Consider the following 23,683-nt stretch of genomic DNA (forward strand, 5'->3'; position numbering starts at 1 on the left):
CTTATCTTTTGAAAAAAAACACATCAGAAAAACTCCATCTATGGCATGAAAATCTATAAAATATAGAAAATTTTACATAATTGCTGAAATTCTGGTCAGTATCGGCTAAACTATTGGGAGTTGAACCAAGTAACCGTTTGCAAAAATCTTCCAAATAAAGTTCTCAACAATTCTTTAGAACATTCTGAAACTCTAAAATGCTTACTTCATGTTGTTTCTGCGGTATTTTGCATCATATCTCTTACAACACATATTTCAAACACAGTTCACACCAACAGTTTATTCTCGCATTTCGGATTTCACTACATTATTGACATTTTTATTAAATCGTCGTTGAAACATGTACTGAAAACAACGGCATAGAGGCATTTTACAACAATGACATGTTCCGAAGAGTTGTGTATTACATTCCAGGGAATATTTTTCCAAAAGGAAATATTCAAAAAAAAAAAATTAACGGTTTTGGAGATACGGTGCAAAATGTATAAAAATTGTGGAATTTTTGCATATATTTTTAAATGTGAGGCAATAAATTTAGTTTTTCGAGTTCATTATTTCTCCAAATATTTTATTCTTGTCCTTATGTACAAATTTGCTTCAGATGTCAGAAGAAGATTCGCATTGGTTTCGGAGATATAGCCCCGAATTTCTTTAAAAACTCAATATTTAGCCATGTTTAGATGGGGCCATAAAATCCGAGCTGGATCTGACACAACAAAACCCAACTAGGGTTTTTTGTCGTTTGGGTCTGCACTTTCAAAAAATCCTCAGTTCGAATTGTTTGCACAAGATCACCTTAAAAATGTTGCACAGTGTTAGTCAACTGCAACTGCGTCAAAAATGAGTTACTGGATTTGAACTAAATCGGCTGGTACTGCTATATGGGGGCTATAGGAAAAATGGACCCATATTGGATTTGGTTTCATATTCATATATTGTCATCCAAATCTGAAAAGTGTGCAAAGTTTCAGTTCGATTCGTCAACTGCAACTGTGTGAAATATGAGTTACCAGATTTGAAATTCAAATTAAGTAAAACACCGTTAAAACACTGTGAAATGGTCCAATCTTGGTTTTAATTTCTTATTCATGTATTGTCATCTAAATCTGAAAACTGTGCATAGTTTAAGTCCGATTGATCAACTGCAACTGTGTCAAAAATGAGTTACCAGATTTGAAATGCATTTTAAATAAAACACCGTAAAAGCCCTGTAAAAATTGTAAAAATAGACCGATATTGATTATACCCTCAGCATTTATGCTAACGAGAGTATATACACTTTTCATACGGGCAAAATGTGCCCCATCGAAATAATGGTTATAGACCCCAAGTATGTTTGGACGAAATGTGTTTCAGACAATTTGGAGTCGATTGAGCAATGTCCGTTCGTCTGTCTGTCTGGCTGGCTGGAGCGCACGATAACTCTCGAACGGATGAACCGATTCGGTTCAAATTTTGACTTTCGTAATATTTTGCCCAAACTTAGTTTAAGTTCAAAGATGGGCTATATCAGTCCACTCCTACCGGTACCTCCCACACAAAAGTTCGCAAATGTTCGAAAAATTTGTGCGCACGATAACTCTTGAAGGGAGTAACCGATTTGGTCCATACTTTGCACATCCTGAAATGTGTACCAAACTTAGATAAGGTTTCAATATAGACTCAATCGGTCCACTCCTTCGGGTACCTCCCACACAAAATTTCGGAAAAGTACAGTTTAGGGCCATCTCTCGAATCGCTTTGATTTTTGTATTAGCAACTTGTATTCACTGCCCCCAATACGAGGTACAAGTTTCATTAGGGGCAAGACCACACTTCCTGAGAAAATAGCATGAAAGTTGCAAAAAAACCCTATGTCACCGTGTGAGGTGGTTGAAGCGCAAGATAACTCTATAACGGATCTGCCGATTCGGTCCAACATTTAGCCTTAGTAATATTTTGTCCAAACATATTGGTCCACTCCTTCAGGTACCTCCCCCACAAAAGTTCAAAAATGTTCGGAAAAATTGTTCGTACGATTACTCTTGAAGGGAGTGGCCGAATTGGTCCATACTTTACACATCCTAATATATCTTCCTGATTTAGATCAGGTTCAACTATGGACTATATTCGCCTAAAATTTTTAAAACCCCCTAAATATATACGTTTTTTGGGAAAAAAACTGTCTCAATATATACAGGCTGAGGGTATATCTCTGTCGGCAAAGCCGACTGATACTTTTTTACTTGTTTGAACATTGAGAAGAGTGGCGATAAAAATCGCTACATGTCCATAGGGACATAGTGTATTTCCAGCGAGAGTAGGCCTGTTGGGCGCTCTAGTCTGCAATTCGGGAGGAGGTTCTGTTCTGTGCCGTTAACAAATTCTCTTAATTTTTTAGACTCTATTTCAAAGCATTCCGCATTTGATATTTATTATCTGCACAACATATTTTGTGCAGATGTGCTGCTAGACCGAGGTGTCCTGTAGGGATGCTCGTTAGCATATAAATGTCTACATTACTCATTAATGGTACGTTTTTTGCTTTGTCCTCAGCTGAATTAAAAGGGAATATAGCATTGGCATTGGTCGTACGGTATATTGTTTCCTGTGTGTTTTGTCAAAGCGTTGGCTATCTTGCTGCCCCTATTCCCTACATGCCGTGGTACCCATTTAATGCACACCGAACAGTGCTAGGAGTAGTAACTAATTAAGTTTATGCAGTCCAATGTAGGTTCTACATAATAGTGCCATTAAGTGCCATTTTTAGAGCCGTTTCTGTCCTTCTACAAAGCAAATTTGTATTCCTTCCCCTCAGAAGTATTACAACATCGTATGCATAGCATACTGATTGTTGGCCAAGAAACGCCGCAGTTGGTATATACAAAGCGTTATACGAAAACCCCACTTGTATCCAATGGTTTCTACATATTTCTAATTTTCCTGCAGATCGTTTGAATATAAACATTTAATCACTGCTTGCTAGGAATTGAGAATTTCATTTTAATTTCCTATTTTTACACGTGTATTTTACCCATAGAATAGAAATTGATCTTGGACGCGTCATGCGTGTGTGTGTTTTTTATAGTTCATGAATGACCGTACCGTACACACGTGTGTGGTGTTCAAAGTATTCAAAGAATTTGTGTTATTTTTAGTTCATAGCATGTGGGGTGGCGGCCCTCACGCGCCTATCACGAAATATTATATCATTTTTAAATTATTGTAAAGAGTGGGATCACACATGCCCGGCTAGCTCAGTCGGTAGAGCATGAGACTCTTAATCTCAGGGTCGTGGGTTCGAGCCCCACGTTGGGCGCTGGAATTGTTTTAGTTCTGTCTTTTTGTTGCGCTGGAATTGTTTTAGTTCTGTCTTTTTGTTGCTGTAAGAAACAATAACAGCAAGGTGACCTTTGACTGATGTGTCTATGATTACTTCAAGCAATATTAAAACTTCTGCGTTTACATAACATCAATCAGAATTTGGAACTTATACAATCTTATAGAGGGGAAAAATCAGTATTGATTAAATATTTCAGAAATGAAATATGTAGTCCCAATTTGTATTGAAGTTTCCAAATGTTGTCTGTTTTTTAGGCACTCAAACAGTTCCTTTTACTTCCTACACTTGGTGTCTGAAATCGATTCCTTAATGGCTTACTACTCTTACCACAATTCTTATCTCTACAATAATAAAATACACTGAAAAAATATGTTTAGTAAAAAAAAAATATTATAAAAATATGTATTTGTTTATATTTTTACACTCAACAATGAATGACATTTTTGTTTATGACGAAATTATGAATTTATAATTATTTTTAAGATCATAATAATTGTATTATTGACCTCTTAATAACTGGTTGTTCCTCCATTATATTCATTATCGGGATAATTCCGCAGAAATGGTGAAGAACCAAAATAAGATTGGGCAATTTGTTCATAAAAAGCCGCTGGCATTCCTGAATCTCCTGTTATTTCACTGAGTTTGGGAGCAGCTTGAATACTGCCATATTTAGATGAACTTAAATATGAATTGTGTCCTTCGTCATAATTACTACTCAAGGGACCTGCTTTGGAATAAAAGTTTCTTTGAAAATGTTTATTCGCCAAACTACTGTATGGTTTGGTTTGGGAGGATCGAATATAGCGCCGGCTTTCCAATGTTTCAAAATAATCATCATTCTCGGGCAAGGGATCGAATATGGAATCTATCGGGAAAAGGGATGTTAATATTTTAATTTTTAATATTAATATAAATAGTTCTTACTTCCAAGGGATAGAGCATCCACCATGAGTAACAAGCAGCTTAAGCAAATTAAGCATTTCATTTCCACGAACATTTTATTTCAATAATATATTTTTAAGCCGACGCTAAAGCTTTTTATAGTTTTTCCATTGCGTAAGAATAAAATGCTCTGCTACCAATCCATTCAGCTTCTTTATTATCGCCCCACAAGTTTACCGTTCAGCAAACTGTGCTTATCACCATCTGTCCATTCAAAATTCTTAAGTCATTGCCAATTCTACAAAAAATATGTGTGTCGATAAAAACATGAATAACACTAAACTCAATTAGCTGACCAGGTTAGGTTTTTTAAGATAATTTAGCACATTTGGAATTGTCTCTGACTTCAGTTGTAAAAAATAAAAAAACGGAACAACATAGAAAATAATTTAATAGCTTACAGTCAATTAGAACATAAGACCAATTAAGCGATAAAACATGTTGTTGTTGTTTGTGAAATGAGCTACTTTCTTATGATGAAAGGCGGTTTTTGGGTGAACATAAACAATTAAATGCTGACAGGTAGGCAAAAGTTATAGCATTTAAAATAATAGTACAGTGATGTTGGTATTGCATTAATTCCAATAAATTTTATACATAGTTAGCAAATTTCGTTTTTCAACAATATTTTTCGTCGGCAAGTCAATGCTTCCTGACATAATACACCAAACGCTCTAAATAAAACCTACGGTGATCATCTACAATGGATGTTGGGCGCCATAACTATCGAAATGAGTAATTAACATTTGTCCAAAATTGACCCATCGTAATGTTTGTCTCTAACATAAATCAAGTTCGAAGATAGTCTAAACCGGATATCTTATTGTGGTACACACATTCAATTTTCTTGCTAGGAGCCCCGGAATGTAACAAAATTTGGAGCAACTCTCGTACTACAGTTGATATAAGAAGAATGAGGTTTTTGTGTAAACTCTGTTGATTTTGTTTGTCTGTCGAATAATTAGGCCCATTGTCCACCATTAAAACGCTCAACATTTTACGTATTTTTATTCCCTCCACCATAGTATGGAGGGTATATTAAGTTTGTTTTTCTGTTTGTAACACATCGAACTAATCATTTGCGACAATATAAAGTATATATATTCTTGATCAGGATAAAATTCTAAGACCATCTAGCCATGTCCGTCTTTTGTAATCACTCTAGCGTTCGCAATAGTTGAGCTATGGTGCTATATTTTTGCACCCGATCGTCTTTATACCCTACACCACTATGTGGGGAGGGTATTATAAGTTGGTTTTGGCCAAAAGTTTGTAACGCATCGAAATAATGGTCGTAGACCCATACTTATATATATCAAAATGAATGTCTCGACAAGCTGAGTCGATCTGGCTGTGTGTGTCCGTCCGTCAGTCCGTCCGTCTGTCCATCTAAACCTTGTAATCACGCTACAGGTCGCAATTTTGATCGGATCGTCACGAAATTTTGGATGTTGATGGGGGTCCCGGAGGGGAAGAAGCCTATTTTGGTGATGGTCGGATAATATTTAGGGCTCGGAATGGGCAAAAAACTTATGTGGATCGTTTTTTTCCAAAGCGAATATCTCAGCTTCTATATGGGGTATATCAAAAGCAAAACCAATGCAATGAAAGTAGAAAGTATCGCCTTTCTAACGATGTAAAGTAGGTTCTCGTAGGTGATCAAACAACGAAGATATCACAATAGTCGCAAATAAAACCCAAATTTTATTTTTTGCGATTTTAATTATAATGACGAATATCACAGCTTTGGTTGGGGACTTTCCAAAAGCAAATCCTGACTATGAAAGTAGAAGATTCCATCTTTACAATGATGCAAACTAGGTCGGCGTAGGTGACCAAATAACGGAGATATCGCAATAGTCGGTAATACATCCCACTTATCCATTTTTTTGGAAATCACGCTACAGGTCGCAATTCTGATCGGATCGTCACGAAATGTTGAGGGTTAATGGGGGTCTCACAGAGGAAGAAGCCTATTGATTTTGGTGATGGTCGGATAATATTTAGGGGTCGGAAAGAGCAAAAAAGTTATTTGCAGAAAAAGTCAACATTTTATTCCAAAGCAAATATCTCAGCGTCTGTAAGGGGTATATAAAAGGCAGCGAGGAAAGTAGAAAATATCACCTTTACAACGATGTAACGTAGGTTGTCGTAGGTGGTCAAACAACGAAGATATCGCAATAGTCGCTAATTGAACCCATCTTTTAATTTTTTGCGATTTTAATAATAATGACGAATATCACACCTTTGGTTGGGGACCATCTAAAAGCAAAGCCTGACTTAGAATGTAGAAAATCCCATCTTTAAAATTATGCAAAGTAGGTTGGCGTAGGTGGTCAAATACTAGAAATATCGCAATAGTCGGTAAAACATCCCTTCTTCCACTTTTTCTGCAATCACACTACAGGTCGGAATTTTGATCGGATCATCACGAAATTTTCACACAGATAGAAGCATATTGATGTTGGTGATGTCGATAGTAATCAAATATAAAATTAAATACTAATTATTTTGGTTCAGTTCGCCTTAAGTCATTTGGTATAAAAGCCAGATAGGTGAAAACTTTCGTATCTCCCTAAACGAAATGTTTTGGAGTGAAAATATTATGCACAAAGGTAGTGGTGTAGGGTATCACATAGTCGGCCACGTACCGACTATAGCCTTTTCTCACTTGTTTTTCCATAGGCAGGTCAAGTTCGAAGATGTGCTATATCGGAACACTTTTTGGTATAGTCCCCGACTTTCGGTATTTTGTGGATTTTAACTACATTTTTTGACCGAACTACCCGTAATTTCACGTTTGGAGTTCCTAGTAATCAAAACATATCTCCACCAAAAACTGTCAACATAGGTTCATGTGTTGGTATAGTTCCCATATAACGGTAACACCCGATTTTTGGTATTTTGTGGATTTTAACTACATTTTTGACCGAACTACCTGTAAGTTTACGTTTGGGGTTCCCAGTGGCCACAAAATAGCTCCACTAAAAACCGTCAACATAGGTCCATGTGTGGAAGATAGTTTTTTTGGCCCATGGACGAACGCTATTCAGATTTGGATATAGCCCCATATATATTTTTGGCAGATTTGAGGTATTTGCGCTTCAGAGTTGGATATAGCTCCCATATCAAAATCATTGAATTTTTTTATTCTTCTGGAAGGTCAATTATTACAACTCAACAAAATTATCGTCGTCATTTTAATGTCCGAACAGCACCCAGTCACAACATGATTAGGAACTTAGTCACCCGTTTTAAGGAACATCTGTGCGCAATGAAGCAGTTGTGGAGGCTGTACGGCAGAGTGTAAACGAAGATACATCTGTCTCTACTCGTCGTCGTTGTACTCAATTGGGAATCTCCAGAACATCCCTGCAAAGAACTTTGAAGCGGGATCTTAAAATGTTTCCGTATAAAATTCAAATGGCACAGCAACTGCTCCCCCAAGACCATCAGGCACGCCTGTAATATGCTATTCGTTTTAGTCATATATCCAGAGAAAATGATAACTTTTTAAACAATCTTATAATGAGCGATGAAGCTCATTTCCACTTAAATGGCTATGCAAACAAACAAAATTGTAGATTTTGGGGCACTCACAATCCTAGGGCATTACATCAGCGTGACTTACACCCCGCCAGATGTACTGTTTGGTGCGGTGTTATGGCTGATAAAATTATCTGTCCATATTTTTTCGAAGATGTGGAGGGTCACCCAGAAACGGTTAACGGGGCTCTGTATAGGACTATGATAGACAATTTTTTGCGTCCACATGTTGAGAATAATCAAAACATATGGTTCCAGCAAGATGGAGCAACTGCGCATACAGCAAGAGCGACAATGGAACTTCTTCATAACATTTTTGGTGAACGAATAATTTCCAGAAATTGTGATTTTGCTTGGCCTCCACGTTCACCAGATTTGACCGCTCCAGACTTTTTTTTGTGAGGCTATTTGAAAGGAGTTGTGTATATCAATAAACCCCAAACAATTCAAGAGCTTAAGCACAACATTCAAGCAGAAATAAGCAACTTGGAACCAGAAACTCTACGGCAGTAATGGAAAATGCGGTTAAAAGAGCCAATTTTTGTTTGCAAGAAAATGGACACCACTTGCGAGATGTTATATTTCACACTTAAATGTAAAAAATTTCCATGAATTAAATATTTAAAAACATAACAAAAAATCAATAAAAAATAAAAACAAAAAAATTACAGTTATTTTTAATCCTTCAGTCCTTTTTGGGCCACCCTGTACATATATTTTCGGCCGATTTCACGTATTTGCTTCACCAAACACCCTATGTATGTCCGATTTCAATCAAATTTGGAACGTGCGACTGAATTGGGTCTGGAAATATGTGTGCCAAATTTTATTGAAATCGGTTCAGATTAAGATATAGCTCCCATATATATTTTCGGCCGATTTAGCGTATTTGCTACACCAAACACGCTATATAGGTCCGATTGCAATGAAATTTAGAATGTGTGACTGAATTGGGTCTAGAAATAAATGTGCCAAATAATATCGAAATTGGTTCGGTCTAAAAATAAATGTGTCAAATTATATCGAAATCGGTTAAGGTTTGTATATGGCTCCCATATATATTTTCGGCCGATTTCACGTATTTGCTGCACTAAACACGCTATATGTGTACGATTTCAATAAAATTTGAAATATGTGAGTGAATTTGGTGTAGAAATATATGTGCCAAATTATATCGAAAACGGTTCGGATTTGGATATATCTCCCATATATATTTTTGGCCGATTTCACGTATTTGCTGCACCAAACATCCTATATATGTCGGATTTCGATAAAATTTGTGACTGAATTCGGTCTGGAAATATATGTGCCAAATTATATGGAACTCGGTTCAGATTTGGATATAGCTCCCACATATATTTTCTGCCGATTTAGCGTATTTGCTGCAATAAACACGCTATATGTATGTGTCCGATTTTAAATTTGGAATGTGTGACTGAATTCGGTCTAAAAACGAATGTGCCAAATTATATCGAAATCGGTTCACATTTACATATAACTCCCATATATATTTTCGCCGATTTAGCGTATTTGCTGCTATATACACGCCATATGTCCGATTTCATTGAAATTTGGAATGTGTTACTGAATTGGGTCTAAAAATAAATGTGCCAAATTAAGTATTAATTTTTAAATATAATACCTTAAATTATTTTTATTTATAATCCAATCTTTGCAATTTCAGCAATTAGCAATTTTACTACGATCAAGTTCATTACGCAGTCCCAATCATCCACATCGTGTGTATGAAAAACTACGTATACGTGTTTTCACACGTTAGTTTGTATGACGTTACCCATACTTTTTGGAACTAGATCAGTGAACTAGAAACCAGATTGCCCCACTCTAATAAAAATTTTTTACTGTTTTCTATTTTCAGGTGAGATAAATTACTAATTCTTTAAAGATATTTCCAGTTCGGTAAGTATTTCACACAATCGAAAAATTTCTAATTTAACAATAGTCCCAATCACAATCTACAATAAAACAAATTACACCTATATATGTATATTGTGAAAAGTGCTGCCAATTTTGAGGTTCTTGCATATTAGAAACACTGTTTCTGAGAAAGATTGAAAAAAAAAATATTTCCAATTTTTTGAAATTCCCACATTTAAAGTCACGATTATTAAGACCACAAAAGTAAATACTGGTCCACATTTTCGGGCAAGGTCACTACAAATGTTCAAAATTTTTCTTTAAATATTTAAAGTGAATTTCTGAGATCGTTTTGAAAATATTCTTTGTGGCCCTAATACAACAATACAAATAACTGCTTCGATTGGAACCTGTACCCGTACTTCCTCAGACAGTGCCCTTAAAAACCCGCGTCCAGTCATTTGTGATCACATCGTAATATTCAAGTTAAAAATGTCCACTTTGGAACAGTTTAAAGGCTGTTCTACCATGATTTTGAAAGTTTTACCGTCGGTTGTCCTTGTAGTCTTGACGACAGGGAAATTTAAACTAAAAAGCTCTCGTATTTCCACACAAACGCCAAGAAATTGTTATTAGATGCCGATTACGTCCTGACCCTAGTTTAATTATAATGTTTACCGCATATTGTACTTAGGGCCTGAATTACAACGCTGTAACTCTGCGGGGGTCGAAGTCAAATATTTCCGACAAAAGGTCGGGATTTATTTTCAAATATGTAACTATTTAAAACCACACGCAGAGAAGAGATATTGTAGGAGCAATCATATTCTAAGAACAAAATAGAATATTTTAAAAATCTGAAAATATATGTTGTTGGTCCAACAATATATTTTGTGTCATTATGGTTCCTAACACAAAATATATGGTTGAAACAACAATATATATTTTCAGATTTTTAAAATACACTATTTTTTTTTCTTAAAATATGATTGCGCCAACAATATTTTTTCTCTGCGTGTAGCAAGAACTATATTGTTACTTTGAGAATTCTCTAATAAAATAAAAATTATAATAGAAATCTAAATAAATTCGTATACTACTAAATTGGTTTTGTAGTTGAGGTGAATCATACGTCTTAATTGTAACTTTCCAATTGCAGTCGATCGAAATAAAATTGGCAGGGATATTGGAAGGGAAGAATAGAATATTTCCCATATGAAATAGTAACTTTTGACGTAAACAAATGAACCGAAATTTAAATTTTGGCAAAGGCACAACGCCAAAAAAATGTTTTTAATAACACTGTGCAACATTTTTAAGGTAATCTTGTGCAAACAATTTGAGCTGCGCATTTTGTGAAAGTACAGACCCAAACGACAAAAACCCTAGTTTGGTTTTGATGTGTCAGATCCAGCTTGGATTTTATGGCTCTATCTAAACTTGGTTAAATATTGACTTTTTAAAGCAATTCTGGACTATATCTCTGAAACATATGTGAATTTTCATCTGACCTCTGAAGCAAATTTGTAGAAAAGGGCAAGAATAAAATATTTGGAGAAATAATGAATTCGAAAAACTACATTTATCTCAAATTTTATAAAATATCAAAAATTTCCATATTTTGTATACATTTTGCACTATATCTCCAAAACCGTAAATTATACCCTACACCACTATGTGGGGAGGGTATTATAAGTTGGTTTTGGCCAAAAAGTTTGTAACGCATCGAAATAATGGTCGTAGACCCATACTTATATACCAAATGAATATATACCAAAATGAATGTCTCGACGAGCTGAGTCGATCTGGCTATGTGTGTCCGTCCGTCTGTCCATCTAAACCTTGTAATCACGCTACAGGTCGCTATTTTGATGATCGTCACGAAATTTTGGATGTTGATGGGGGTCCCGGAGGGGAAGGAGCCTATTGATTTTGGTGATGGTCGGATAATATTTAGGGGTCGAAATGGGCAAAAAACGTATGTGGATAAAAAGACAACGTTTTTTCCGAATATCTCAGCTTCTGTATGGGGTATACGGAAAGTAATGACAATGAAAGTAGAAAATATCACCTTTCTAATGCTGGAAAGTAGGTTCTCGTAGGCGATCAAACAACGAAGATATCACAATAGTCGCAAATAAAACCCAACTTTTCATTTTTGTGATTTTAATTATAATGACGAATATCACAGCTTTGGTTGGGGACTTTCCAAAAGCAGAGCCTGGCTATGAAAGTAGAAGATCCCATCTTTACAATGATGCAAACTAGGTCGGCGTAGGTGACCAAATAACGGAGATATCGCAATAGTCGGTAATACATCCCATTTACCAATTTTTTTTGTAAATCACGCTACAGGTCGCAATTTTGATCGGATCGGCACGAAATTTTGAGGGTTAATGGGGGTCTCACAAAGGAAGAAGCCTATTGATTTTGGTGATGGTCGGATAATTTTTAGGAGTCGGAATAGGCAAAAAACTTATTTGGATAAAAAGGCAACGATTTGTTCCAAAGCGAATATCTCAGCTTCTATAAGAAATATAACGTAAAACCTGACAATGAAAGTAGAAAATATCACCTTTCTAACGATGTTAAGTAGGTTCCCGTAGGTGATCAAACAACGAAGATACCACAATAGTCGCAAATAAAACCCAACTTTTCATTTTTGCGATTTTAATAATAATAACTGATATCACATCTTTGCACAGTGGATCCACCCATTGGCCAAAAATAAAAAAATGAATTTCAAATTTTGGTACAACATTTGGCAACTCTGACAGCTATGACATGGACCTTTTTAAACATGTATTGATTTTTGTTTTATTCGAACGCGATCTTCTTAAGAATAGCTTCAAAAGTCGGAACATTTGACTAATATTTTTTGTTGTGAGTACAACCTATATTTTAAGTACAAGTAAATATATTTAAAATAACGCGAAACTAATACGTATAGCAAAATATTATAGTGGATTTTGAAGGAGAAGGTAATAAGTTAATTTTCATTAAAAAAACAGTGTTTTAGCGGGTTGTGGAAATCTAGTTAGCTGCATATTTTCTTAGTGTATTTTGTAATGCCAATTCGATCATATACTTAAAATTGACCTAAGGTTTTAGTCATGATGCCCACTAGTGCCCACCTCGGGAATAATTTTCCAAAGTAGGTCATGGGTTTAAGATTATTCAGTATTAAAATCAGCTGCCATCTAGTGCCAGACTATAAATGGTGGGCTGCTGACTAAAGCTGCCCTAGAATAGGGTTTCTATAGATATATTAGCGTATAATTCTGTTATCTGACCACGTTCATTAACATAATTGGTATCAGTGGCAAGATGAAGAAATCTTCTTTCAAATTTGTCTTACGTTGGCGGTACGTGCCTTCCAGGAAAAACGCTATAAGATCCATATTAAAAATTTTACCAATTTTCAGACAAAAAAAGTTGATTTTTTTAATCCGCTAAATCGGTTGGATTTTGTGTTGTTTTGGAGATTGTCTTCTTTCCCCAAGCCTATTTTTGCATCATAAGATAATCGGGACCGTTGTTCATGTAATTTTGTATTAACAGCATAAATCAATTTTTACCTTATACCCCCTCCAGAGGGGAAAGGGGGGAGAATGTTACGCTCGTGGTTTCTTAAAACACTCTTCGCAGCAGCACAAAACTGTAACCGGCGCATTGGCTTGATTTTTACACTCTAAATATTTTTGGCCACTTTCTCCATACAAGTGGATCCACTGTGCTTTGGTTGGAAACCATCTAAAAGCAAAGCCTGACTAAAAAAGTAGAAAATCCCATCTTTAAAATTGTACAAATTAGGTTGGCGTAGGTGGTCACATAATAGAGATGTCGCAATAGTCGGTAATACATCCCTTTTTTCTGCAATCACATTACAGGTCGGAATTTTGATCGGATCATCACGAAATTTTCTCACAGAGATAGAGCATATTGATGTTGGTGATGTCGATAGTAGTCAAATATAAAGTTAAATATTAATTATTTTGGTTCAGTTCGCCTTAAGTCATTTGGTATATAAGCCAGATAGGTGAAAACTTTCGTATCTCCCTAAAAGAAATGTTTTCGAGTGAAAAGATAATGCACAGAGGTAGTGGTGTAGAGTATCACATAGTCGGCCCCGTACCGACTATAGCCTTTTCTCACTTGTTTTTTCTTAATGTTTTCTTTCGGAAAAATATTCGATGGAATGTAATACACAATTCTTCATGCCTCTATCACGTTTTTTTTTTTCAGTATATTTTTCAACGTCTATTTAATAAATATGTCAATAATGTGGTGAAATCCGAAATGCGAGAAAAAACTGTTAGTGTGAACTGTGTTTGAAATACGTGTTGTAAAAGCTATGATGCAAAATACCGTTAAAACAAAATGAAGTAAGCATTGTAGAGTTTCAGAATGTTCTGGTGAATTGCTGATAACTTTATTTGGAATATTTTTGCAAAAGGTTACTTGGATCAACTCCCAACAGTTTATCTGATACTGACCAGAATTTCAGCAATTATGTAAAATTTTCTATATTTTATCGATTGTGATGTGGTGATAAATTCTACTAGTATAGGGCTACAATATTGCCAAAGACAGCAAGTCCAAATTCCTAATCGTTTCTGAGATAAAGGCCCGATAAATGCAAAAAACTGTAGTTTTAGCCCGGCTTAGATTAGACCATAAAATATGAACTGGATCTGACAGGACAAACCCCCACTAGGGTTTTTGTAGTCTCAATATGTACATTCAAAAAATGCATACTAGAAGTTGTTTGTATTTTCAGTGTTCTATTGTGTAATTTAAATAACACAAAATTAAGAAAACCAATATCAACCTCAGTTGGAGGTTGTCTTTGTTGCGGCAACAGTTCTACGGGGGGAACTGGAAAAGTTAGTGACCTAATAATGAAAACGCGAATATTTACCATCAAAAATAGTTTTATTGTCTACTTAAACCCCAGCAATTATTGAAGCACTTTTTCCACTCCAATTGAGACACCTCCAAAACATGGTTTTTGAGCACTTTTACAGCATCTTCTGCCGATTGCTGATATTTTTCGGGCTATGATTCTTCACCCGGACCAATCTTATATAGCACCGCAATCGTATGTTTTCGAAGTTTCTTGCACCTATCGACACGGGATCCAAGAAGAAAAAACCCATTTTGCCACTAAGTGTTCATGCAATATCAAATCTTAGTTGGTGCAATAAATGTTTAAGGATGCCATGGTGATCGTGCATAATCCGTTCACGCACGGCTTAATTTTTTGGACGACCCTCACGACCTTCGTTTTTAGCGAGTTTCGACCTAGATTGAAATCATGAAACCAGTTTTTTCATAGTGCTATAGGATGGTCCTTTGTATCGACATACAAACTTTTAATTTGATCGATGCACTCCAGCCGGAATTATCCACGTCGAAAGTTGTGAAAAATGATCGGACGAAAATGTTCACAAGTAAATTCCTTTTTTTGCAAAGTGATTTTTCAAGTCACTGCACAGTGGTCCCACTAATATGGAAAGGGGTGCCAAAAATAGTTCAGATCGAAATAATATCTTCAAATTTTAAACATAGGTTAATACGAGGCAAGAAGATGGAAACAAATTTATAGTGGATGTAGGTCCACAGTTGGGTATAGCCCCCATTACAGGTACCGCCCGATTTTTTGTATTTTGAGAAATTTAACCAAATTTTCAAACCGATTCGGTTGAAAATTTGCATTTTAAGTTCTGATTGAACAAAATATCTCCTTGCAAAAAATGTTCAATATACATAGGTTCGCGTTTAGGTATAGCTCCCATATAAAGATATCGCCCGATTATAGCCAAATTTTCTAACCCATTTGGTGGTAACTTTGCATTTTGAGCTCTTGCAAAAAATGTTCAATATAGGTCTACTTTTACGTATAGTCCCCATATAAAGATACCGGACGATTTTAGGTATTTTGAACTATTTTTGCCAAATTTTCTAACAGATTTGGCTGTAATTTTGCATTATGAGTTCTTAGCGAACCAAATACCTCCTTGCAAAAATGCTCAATCAATATAGGCCCAAGTTTAGGTAAAGCTACCATATGAACGTACCTCCCGGTTGTCTGAATTTTGTCGATTTTACAGGCGTTGTAAAAGTAGTGTAACTTGCTGCGTGGTGAATGGGGGCAGCTAGACTTTTTTCATCGTAAACTAGGGGCAATATATCGAGACTCACAAATACTCACTACATTAGTAAAACTCAACATAAATTAATAGTAATGATATTAGAAATACCCGAAAAAGTCATTTACAAAGAATTTCTTTTTAGAAAACGAATTATGAATATGTGTATTCCCAAAAGCATTGTCAATACCAGCAACTATTATTTTCTTTTTGGAAAATGTGCATTTACATCTTCAATTTTTTATAATATCCCTCATAAGCTACGAACGCTTTGTGGATGTATTTTACCTTTTTACGGCATCACATACAAATCTCAACATCTTCGAATTAACTTGGCATATTACCGCTGTAAATTGACTGGATATTTAAAATTAAATATGTTTAGAGAATATTCATTTCATTCACAATCAAATTTATCGCCATAAATTTTTGTATTTTTGTCCACGCGCGGAACCAATGTGAGATATTTCGACAATATTTGGAAAATTGGCCTCTCCTGATTTTTATTATATTCTTACCGATTTTTTTACCCATATTTAATGCGGGAGGAACGTCTTCCCACTGGATATTTTGGAAGAAAAAGATTTATTGCATAGTAGCAGTCTTCTCTTTGTTAGCAATACGAGACTTCTGGTCGTATCAGCTCGTCGTGGGATAAGATAAGGCAAGGGTGAATTCGCAGATGATATTTTATAGCCTTCTAATCCACAGCCAAAACTAGTGTCTTGTTTCGTAGACTAAATACTGTGTCACTCCAGGTGCTGTTGCGACGCCTTTATCAATACGGTAATATAGGCTTTATATTTTCCAAGTACTGCACCCTCTCTGTTCAGTTGTGCTAAAAGTGGATTCCCTGGTTTTTACAGTTTTAGGAATGCTGTAGATTATATTAATTTTCTGAATTGAAATAAATTACTTTGTTTATTATGAAAATTATTTTATTGGTATAAAAAATATAAAAATTTGAACTATTTCTTAAAAATTACATTAAAATAGGTTTCATCTCCAAAACTACTCGTTAAAACTTAATTTTGATCAATTCTTTCATTCCTCTTCTTTCGTGGGTCAATTAAACTATTGGCCGAATGGGAGTTGTCAGACGCATTTGAGTCGGGAAAAATTAAACCTTTGGCCCGGGTAGACTTTACAAACTTTTGAATACCAGGAGTCAGTTCGGCATTAGAGCGATGATTAGTTTCCATTCTGTTAACTAATCTAGTTCCACTATTGTGTCCAACTACATACTGATTTTTTTCAAAATTAGTAGTTGGTAGAGGTTTGCTAATGCGGTTATTATCTGATAAAAATGGATTAATTGTATTCAATATTCCACATAGCCAAAGGGGTAAAACGGACCAAGCTAGAGTAAAAAAAAAATAAAAATTATGAAAATTTATTGATTTATTTTGTAAAATTTCAACAAATTTGGTTTAACGAATTTATTACCTTCACCTAATCTTTTGGCTTCTTCCTGCAAATGACATAAACTGGGATATTTTCTAACGCCAGAATTGAGTTGTCCACACACGGGTTGATAAACATCTGCACGGCAGGCAGATTTTGTTAAACTATTTGGTTGATGTGAAGATGTATTGTGATAAACAGGAGGAGTATGCACCCCAGCTGGTGGATACGGTTGAGCGGACCATTGGTCTGAAATAAGGTAGTAACAAAAGAAGAAAACATATCGATTTAGTGATGTTCTGTAAAACAGGAAATATTCGGTTTTAATAACAAGTATTTTTATACCCTCCACCATAGTATGAAGTGTATGTTAAGTTTGTTTTTCCGTTAGTAACGCATTGAAAGCAACATTTGCAACCCTATAAAGTGTATATATTCTTGATCAGGATCAAATTTTGAGACGATTTAACCATGACCATTTGTCCGTCTGTTGTAATCACTCTAACGTATGTAATAATTGAGCTAGAACGTTATACTTTTGCACCCGAGTGTATTTTTCCCTAGCCAGATCAAGTTCGAATATGGGGTATATCGATCCACGTTTTGGTGAAAACCCCACATAAGGGTACCTCCGGTATTTTAAGAATTTTAGCTGCATTTAGTCCGAACTAGCTGTAATTTGACATTTGAGGTTTCTAGTGGTCACTTAACTTCCACTATCAAAAATTGTTAACATGGACCTATGCAGTTATATAGCCCCTATATAACTGTACCTCCCGATTTTACGTATTTTGACAAATTTTGTAACATTCTTTGACCGAACTACCTGTAATTTGACATTAGGTTCTCATTGGTCATAAAACTTCTCCATCAAAAATTGTCAACATATGCCTATGTTTTGGTATAGCCTTTATACAATACGGTACCTCCTGATTTTAGGCGTTTTGAAGAATTTTTGCTACATTTTTTGATCGAACTATCTGTTATTTGATATTTAAGGTTCTCAGTGGTCACAAAACTTCTCTACCAAAAATTGCCAATACATGCCGATATTTTGGTATAGCCCCCATAAAACAGTACCACCCGATTTTAGGTATTTTGAGGAGTGTTGCTAATTTTTTACGGAACTACTTTTAATTTCACATTTGAAGTTCGCAGTGGTCGCAAAAGTTCTTCAAAAAAATTGCGTTTTTTTAGTTCCAATCTTCATTTTCGGGCAAGATTGGATGCCCTGTGGCATTAATGTTGCTTTTGTTGTTGAAGCAACGCAAAAATTTAAAAATTCTGTAACCTGGACTGATTGCGTCCATAAAGAATCAGGAGACAGGTGAGTTGGGTTTGCTGGGCAACTTAACAAATGCAGTGTGTCGTGCGGTTCCAATCCACATGCCGGGCATGCGAGGCGTCAATTCGGGCCCAATAGGAATTGAGGCGACTAGCTGCATTGTCCGGATCTTAACTGGGCTAAAACCACTCGTGCATGGCGTCCTTCTGCTGCGATGGATGGGGTGTGGTCCACACTATTTCTCCGTACTGCTTGCGCAACCGTCTCAGTGCGAATGCTCTCCAAGCATGATGGCCAAAAACACACATTTGCAGATTATAACTTGCGCTAGTGTGAGTGGAAACGTAAACAATGCATTAACCGAACGAATGTGTTTACAGTGTACGTGTGTGTCGTATGCCCGCGGGCATAGGAAAGTTGTTGTTGGTGGCCATCACTGGTCTAGAGCACAGCCGACCAATAAGAGGGCACACAAAATTCTGAATATTGGCAATATTTGACAGTGTGTTAGTAAGGTTGTATGCACGCATGCTGCAAAACAAAAACAAATCAAAACATTTGCTCGCTTTTGTGTGCTCTTTTGTTGCGTTCGGGTCGTGTGTGTGTGAATTGCCGAAAAACTTCGTAACTTCAACAATACCAAAGAACGGCATTGGTCTAGAGCAGGTATCGGCACTAATACAAATGCATTGTTTGCGGTCTCACGCATACGTCTCTCTCGCTCTCCCCACAATGCATTAACACACACATACATTACATACATACATTGGTTGTTCTGTTGTTATTCTCATCAAGGGTACTTGTGCCCCTTTTTGCCGGATGCTGGTCTAAAGATTCTCTTTTATACCTTTGGAGCTTTCTCTCTAGATTTCACGTGCCTGCTTGGGGAAGGCCTGTCCATTAAGTCGTGACAGGGATGCTCACGACGATAGCACCCAAGCTGGTACTGCATCGACAACATCCTGTTGTGCTGCTGCGCCGGTAAAAACTTCGTCTCCTCATCAAGATGGTTCACTGCTGTCATGAGGAGGCACCCTGTTGCAGTCCTCAGGGCGGCATTCTGGCATGTTTGAATATTCTTCCATTGCGTAGCGCTAATATTTGCATACAACGCTGGCGCCGCATAGTGTACGACAGACCGGCCTATTGCTTTGTAAAAGGTCAACAAGGTTTCTTTGTCAGCACCCCAAGTCTGCCGGCCAGCGACTTGAGACCTGGTTCCAGCTTCTGATCTTATCGCAAATAGCTGTGGCTTGCGCATCGAACGTTACACCGAATATTCGACCAATATCTTCAGTGGAAGCCTTATTTCAGGCGCCCAAGTGGTGAACAGTGTGGCAGTGGATTTAGCGGCGGATATTTTCATGTTCCTCAGATGGAAGAACTGCACTAGATCAGCTATGAAGACATTTAACTTATCACAAATGTCATCGACGATGGGATCCGACGCCAAGATCGTACAATCATCTGTATACATTACGATCTCTACGCCGTGTGGAGGGTGTGGCATTTCAGAAAGGTAGAGGTTAAACAGTTCCCTGTTTCTCTATATAGGTTTTGGAAATCGTATTTCTGAATTCCACAAACGACTGGCGTCCGCACCTCTCATCCTTCTTTCGCGATTCGAGAGTGATTTAAGCGTTGTCCACAATTTACTTAATCCTGTACCAATGTTCCATTGCTTCCGGTCGCCTTACTAGTTTTTCCGCTTATATTCGCCTACTAGCCTGTTGACTTCAAGAGTAAGCTCTCTAACCCTTGGATTTTCAAACTTCGTGCGACGAAGCTCATCACGCTTATTTGCTAGTACCGTCGTCTCTGCTGGGAAATTTGGTATTATTTCGGGTAGGTCCCGGAAAGTTCTCTCAGCTACCCGAGGATCTGAGAGAATGGGCAGGTCTCTGAAGAGGCGATTTGTAAATTTTCTGAACCCTTGCCAATCAGCTCTCACATACTTCAGGAAAGTACGCCGTTCAGAGGTTATAACGTCGGGTGGTCTATTTACGGAGACGATGATAGGAAGGTGGTCTGAGCCAAGCAAAGTGACGGGTTCCCAGGATACGTCATGTATCATACTTGGTGCCACAATGGTGATATCTGGCGAGCTGTGGCAATTTCCTCTAATCCTCGTAAGAGCGTATTTATTCGCCGTGGCAAACGTGGAGCTATCAATTTGCTCGGTCAGCGCTGTACCCTTCTAGTCATTACCCAGGACGGAATGCCAAAGCTAATAATGGACATTGAAGTCCTCTACAACCAGACGGGTATTGCCCTCTAAAAGCGAACTAATATCGGGCATATAACGCAGAGCACATGTACACATTAAGCTGCTCTACCTTGGCAGCACAACACTTTAGTGTATTCCTTATATGGGGCACTAGAGTCAAGCTCAAGCGAGATAGGTCTGTAGTGGACAGACTGGTGTATTAGGAAGGCAAGTCCTCCTCCTCCGCTTCTTGTGCGATCCTTTCTTCTTGTGGCATTTATGGTTCCCAGTGGTTAAACACCTCTTCCGATTTCACGTATTTTGAAGTTTTTAGCTGACCAAATTAGAAAAAAAACTCCTCCACGTAAAATTATGGGTATTGGTACTTTCGTAACAGAAATAAAATTAATTATTCCAAATAAGTTCAGAATGTTTCATGGTGAAGGGGTAATAAAAGGTTTGTCTCGGAAGTTAACGCGCTTTACTTGTTTCTTCCTACCTTTATGAGAAATTGGATAATGCCTCTGTGGTGGTACATAACTTCTGCTTGTACCTCGATTATGTTTGACATCATTGTCCCGCTCTTTTGGTACATCATAGTATTCGATAACACGTGGTACATCTGCAACGGGGTACTGGGGCCTTTTTGGAGATGCAACGTAATTTGTTTGAATGCTTGGAATTATTTCATATGTTGCAGGAGCATAATTTTGATTAAATGTGGGCACAAATCTATTATTGCTGTCGGCATGGCAGAGACCTTCGTATAAAATTGTCCAATCTGTGGGAAAAAAATGAAATTTATTTCATGCTTAAATTTTCGAATATTTTTGAGTTTGTCTTACCAATTTTACTTTCACATCGGGATCTCTGCAACTCACATGGGTTTGGGAATTGCCTAACTTCCTTTTTAAAAGCAACACAAACTGGCTTATAAAATTTCTCACACAAACGAGGGCAGTGTAAGTTGGGCTGACATTTACCACGACGGTGCAAACGGAAATCTGTAATAAAAATATAGAAATGAGATTTTTTATAAAAAATATTCTTGGGTTTCTTAAATTTAGAAGTTTTTTTTTAGATTATTACAACTGTTATATGCTTACCTTTCCTCAGTGAACAGGAAGCAAGATGCATTTCACAATTGCTCTTAAAATCTTTTAATTGTTGTGTTTTCACATCTAGAGCACAAACGGGGTCCACAACATTTGGGCAAGGTTTGCAGTGTGGAAAACATAAATGTAATGGACATTCATGGTATTCTGTAACAAATATATAATTATGCAAAATCTTAAAATTTGTTCTAATAAAATTTCCTCAAACTTACCCTCTTGACCTCGTATCAGTGCCATATAGTTGTGGTGATCCAAAAAACATTTATTTTTAAAATTTAAATAATCTTCACCATTTGTTGCACAAATTGGCTGTAAATCATTGGGGCATCCTTGATGATAATCAACCACTTGCACTGAATCAGGTTGTTGGACATGGTGCGGCAGTTTATTAGTTTGGTAAGGAGAATTATGGGAATAATTTTCGAAATCATCATTCAAATGATGAGCCAAACTTTGCAAAACAACAACACACAACACTATTAACAGACACTTCATGTTGCTCTAACTCTAATTCTCATACAATTAATTTTCAATTTGAACTTCATTAGACTTTTATTGGTTTTCATTTTATACCGGCCTATCCTATCTTTTTTCTCCATAAATTTATCAAAGCGTACGTGCCAATTGCTATGTAATTTTTTCGTTTAAACTTGTTGTCTAAGCCACACAAACACAAATTAAGTTGCAACTTTATTTTGCCTGTCTCCACAACAAATTCTTAATCAAATTTTTTATGGTCCACATACCGTCGCCGCCACCACCAGAATAATCCTCATAAAATTAACAATAACGAACACCCAATAGATTACCGGAACAAACGTTAAACACGTTTTATAATGATAACAAAAAACTCACACACACACACAGAGACATACTGATATGCGCTCATGGAAACACCTGATGTGAGCCATTGATGATTTGTAGTGAAAGATCTACTCTCAAATCGCTCACCTGTTAGGAGAAGAGTTTTCGGATAAGTTTTCTTTTTGTGTCATTAGAAAAAATTATTCTTGTCAGGGATGGGAACATTGAATGTTCTAAAAGTTCTAATTTCTTTACTATAAAAACAACAAGAAGGAATGACAATAACTAGGCGTTTACACACAGACAGTATTGCCAAGACAATAGCAAGGTTACACACCATTTTCACCAATATATTCATACTTTTCTCTATACATATTTAAACATTTATAAATGTATTTGGAAAAAAGGTTTCACGGTGCTCTTGAAATAATTTTAAATGGAAGGTGCTTACACCTTGGAAGTTTTTGCGGATTCTGAAACTACAATGTTCATAGATGAGAAAAATCAAAAAACAAAAAAAATCGCCGGAGCGCTTTTTAAATAAATCGCGATTTAAGTTGACATTTTTAGGGGTTGTTTAGGTTTTCACGATTTTTCTTAGAAACAGCAAGTCCTATCAAAATGGGACTAAAAAATTGTTGTAGCTATGAAAATTCTCTACAAGAATAACCCTTATGGTATTCTCGTCGGTTTCACCGTTTTTGAGATATAGAAGTTCAAATTGGGACAATTCAAATTCAATTCAATTCTGTATCGCCCCCTTATAAAACAATGTCATGACTGCAAATTCCTAACTTAAACTTATATATCCAAAAAAATGGTACAACTTAGGACAAGTTACTTAAGCCAGTCTTGTAGAGAATTTTCACAGCTTTAAGATGTTCTCAGGTCCCATATCGATAAGACTTACCGTGTTCAAGCAAAATCGCGAAACCCTAACAAAAAAACCTAAAAATGTAAACTGAGCTTCTTTATCTCAAAAATGGCACAGGCTAGGAACAAATGACAAAGGTCAAACCTCCAGAG

General features: G+C 36.5%; 1 protein-coding gene and 1 non-coding gene across 2 annotated transcripts; one reads left to right on the forward strand and one right to left on the reverse strand.

Annotated features, from left to right (window-relative positions):
• The first annotated feature begins 3,225 nt into the window (after positions 1–3,225).
• On the forward strand, positions 3,226–3,298 carry TRNAK-CUU (transfer RNA lysine (anticodon CUU)). The gene has a single exon. It is a non-coding gene; the product is annotated as a tRNA-Lys (tRNA).
• Positions 3,299–16,771: 13,473 nt separating this feature from the next.
• LOC141387337 (uncharacterized) lies at positions 16,772–22,601 on the reverse strand. The gene is made up of 6 exons (XM_073956897.1): positions 22,066–22,601; positions 21,845–22,000; positions 21,584–21,742; positions 21,238–21,519; positions 17,290–17,496; positions 16,772–17,203 (listed from the first exon to the last, which is right to left on the reverse strand). Exons 1-6 carry the CDS (start codon positions 22,346–22,348, stop codon positions 16,869–16,871), a joined length of 1,422 nt encoding a protein of 473 aa, XP_073812998.1. The 5' UTR covers positions 22,349–22,601; the 3' UTR covers positions 16,772–16,868.
• Positions 22,602–23,683: the final 1,082 nt, after the last annotated feature.

This window comes from Musca autumnalis, unplaced genomic scaffold (genome assembly GCF_047663935.1).
Source record: "Musca autumnalis isolate F117 unplaced genomic scaffold, ASM4766393v1 scaffold_5, whole genome shotgun sequence".
Classification (NCBI taxonomy): domain Eukaryota; kingdom Metazoa; phylum Arthropoda; class Insecta; order Diptera; family Muscidae; genus Musca; species Musca autumnalis.

What these genes read in the sequence shown, in the direction of transcription:
- LOC141387337 (XM_073956897.1), bottom strand. Translation starts at nt 22,348, where the DNA reads ATGAAGTGTCTGTTAATAGTGTTGTGTGTTGTTGTTTTGCAAAGTTTG. An exon ending in ACTGATACGAGGTCAAGAGG is followed by an intron (nt 22,001 to 22,065) that starts GTAAGTTTGAGG and finishes TATTTGTTACAG; the next exon opens with AATACCATGAATGTCCATTA. An exon ending in TTATCCAATTTCTCATAAAG is followed by an intron (nt 17,497 to 21,237) that starts GTAGGAAGAAAC and finishes ACCTTATTTCAG; the next exon opens with ACCAATGGTCCGCTCAACCG.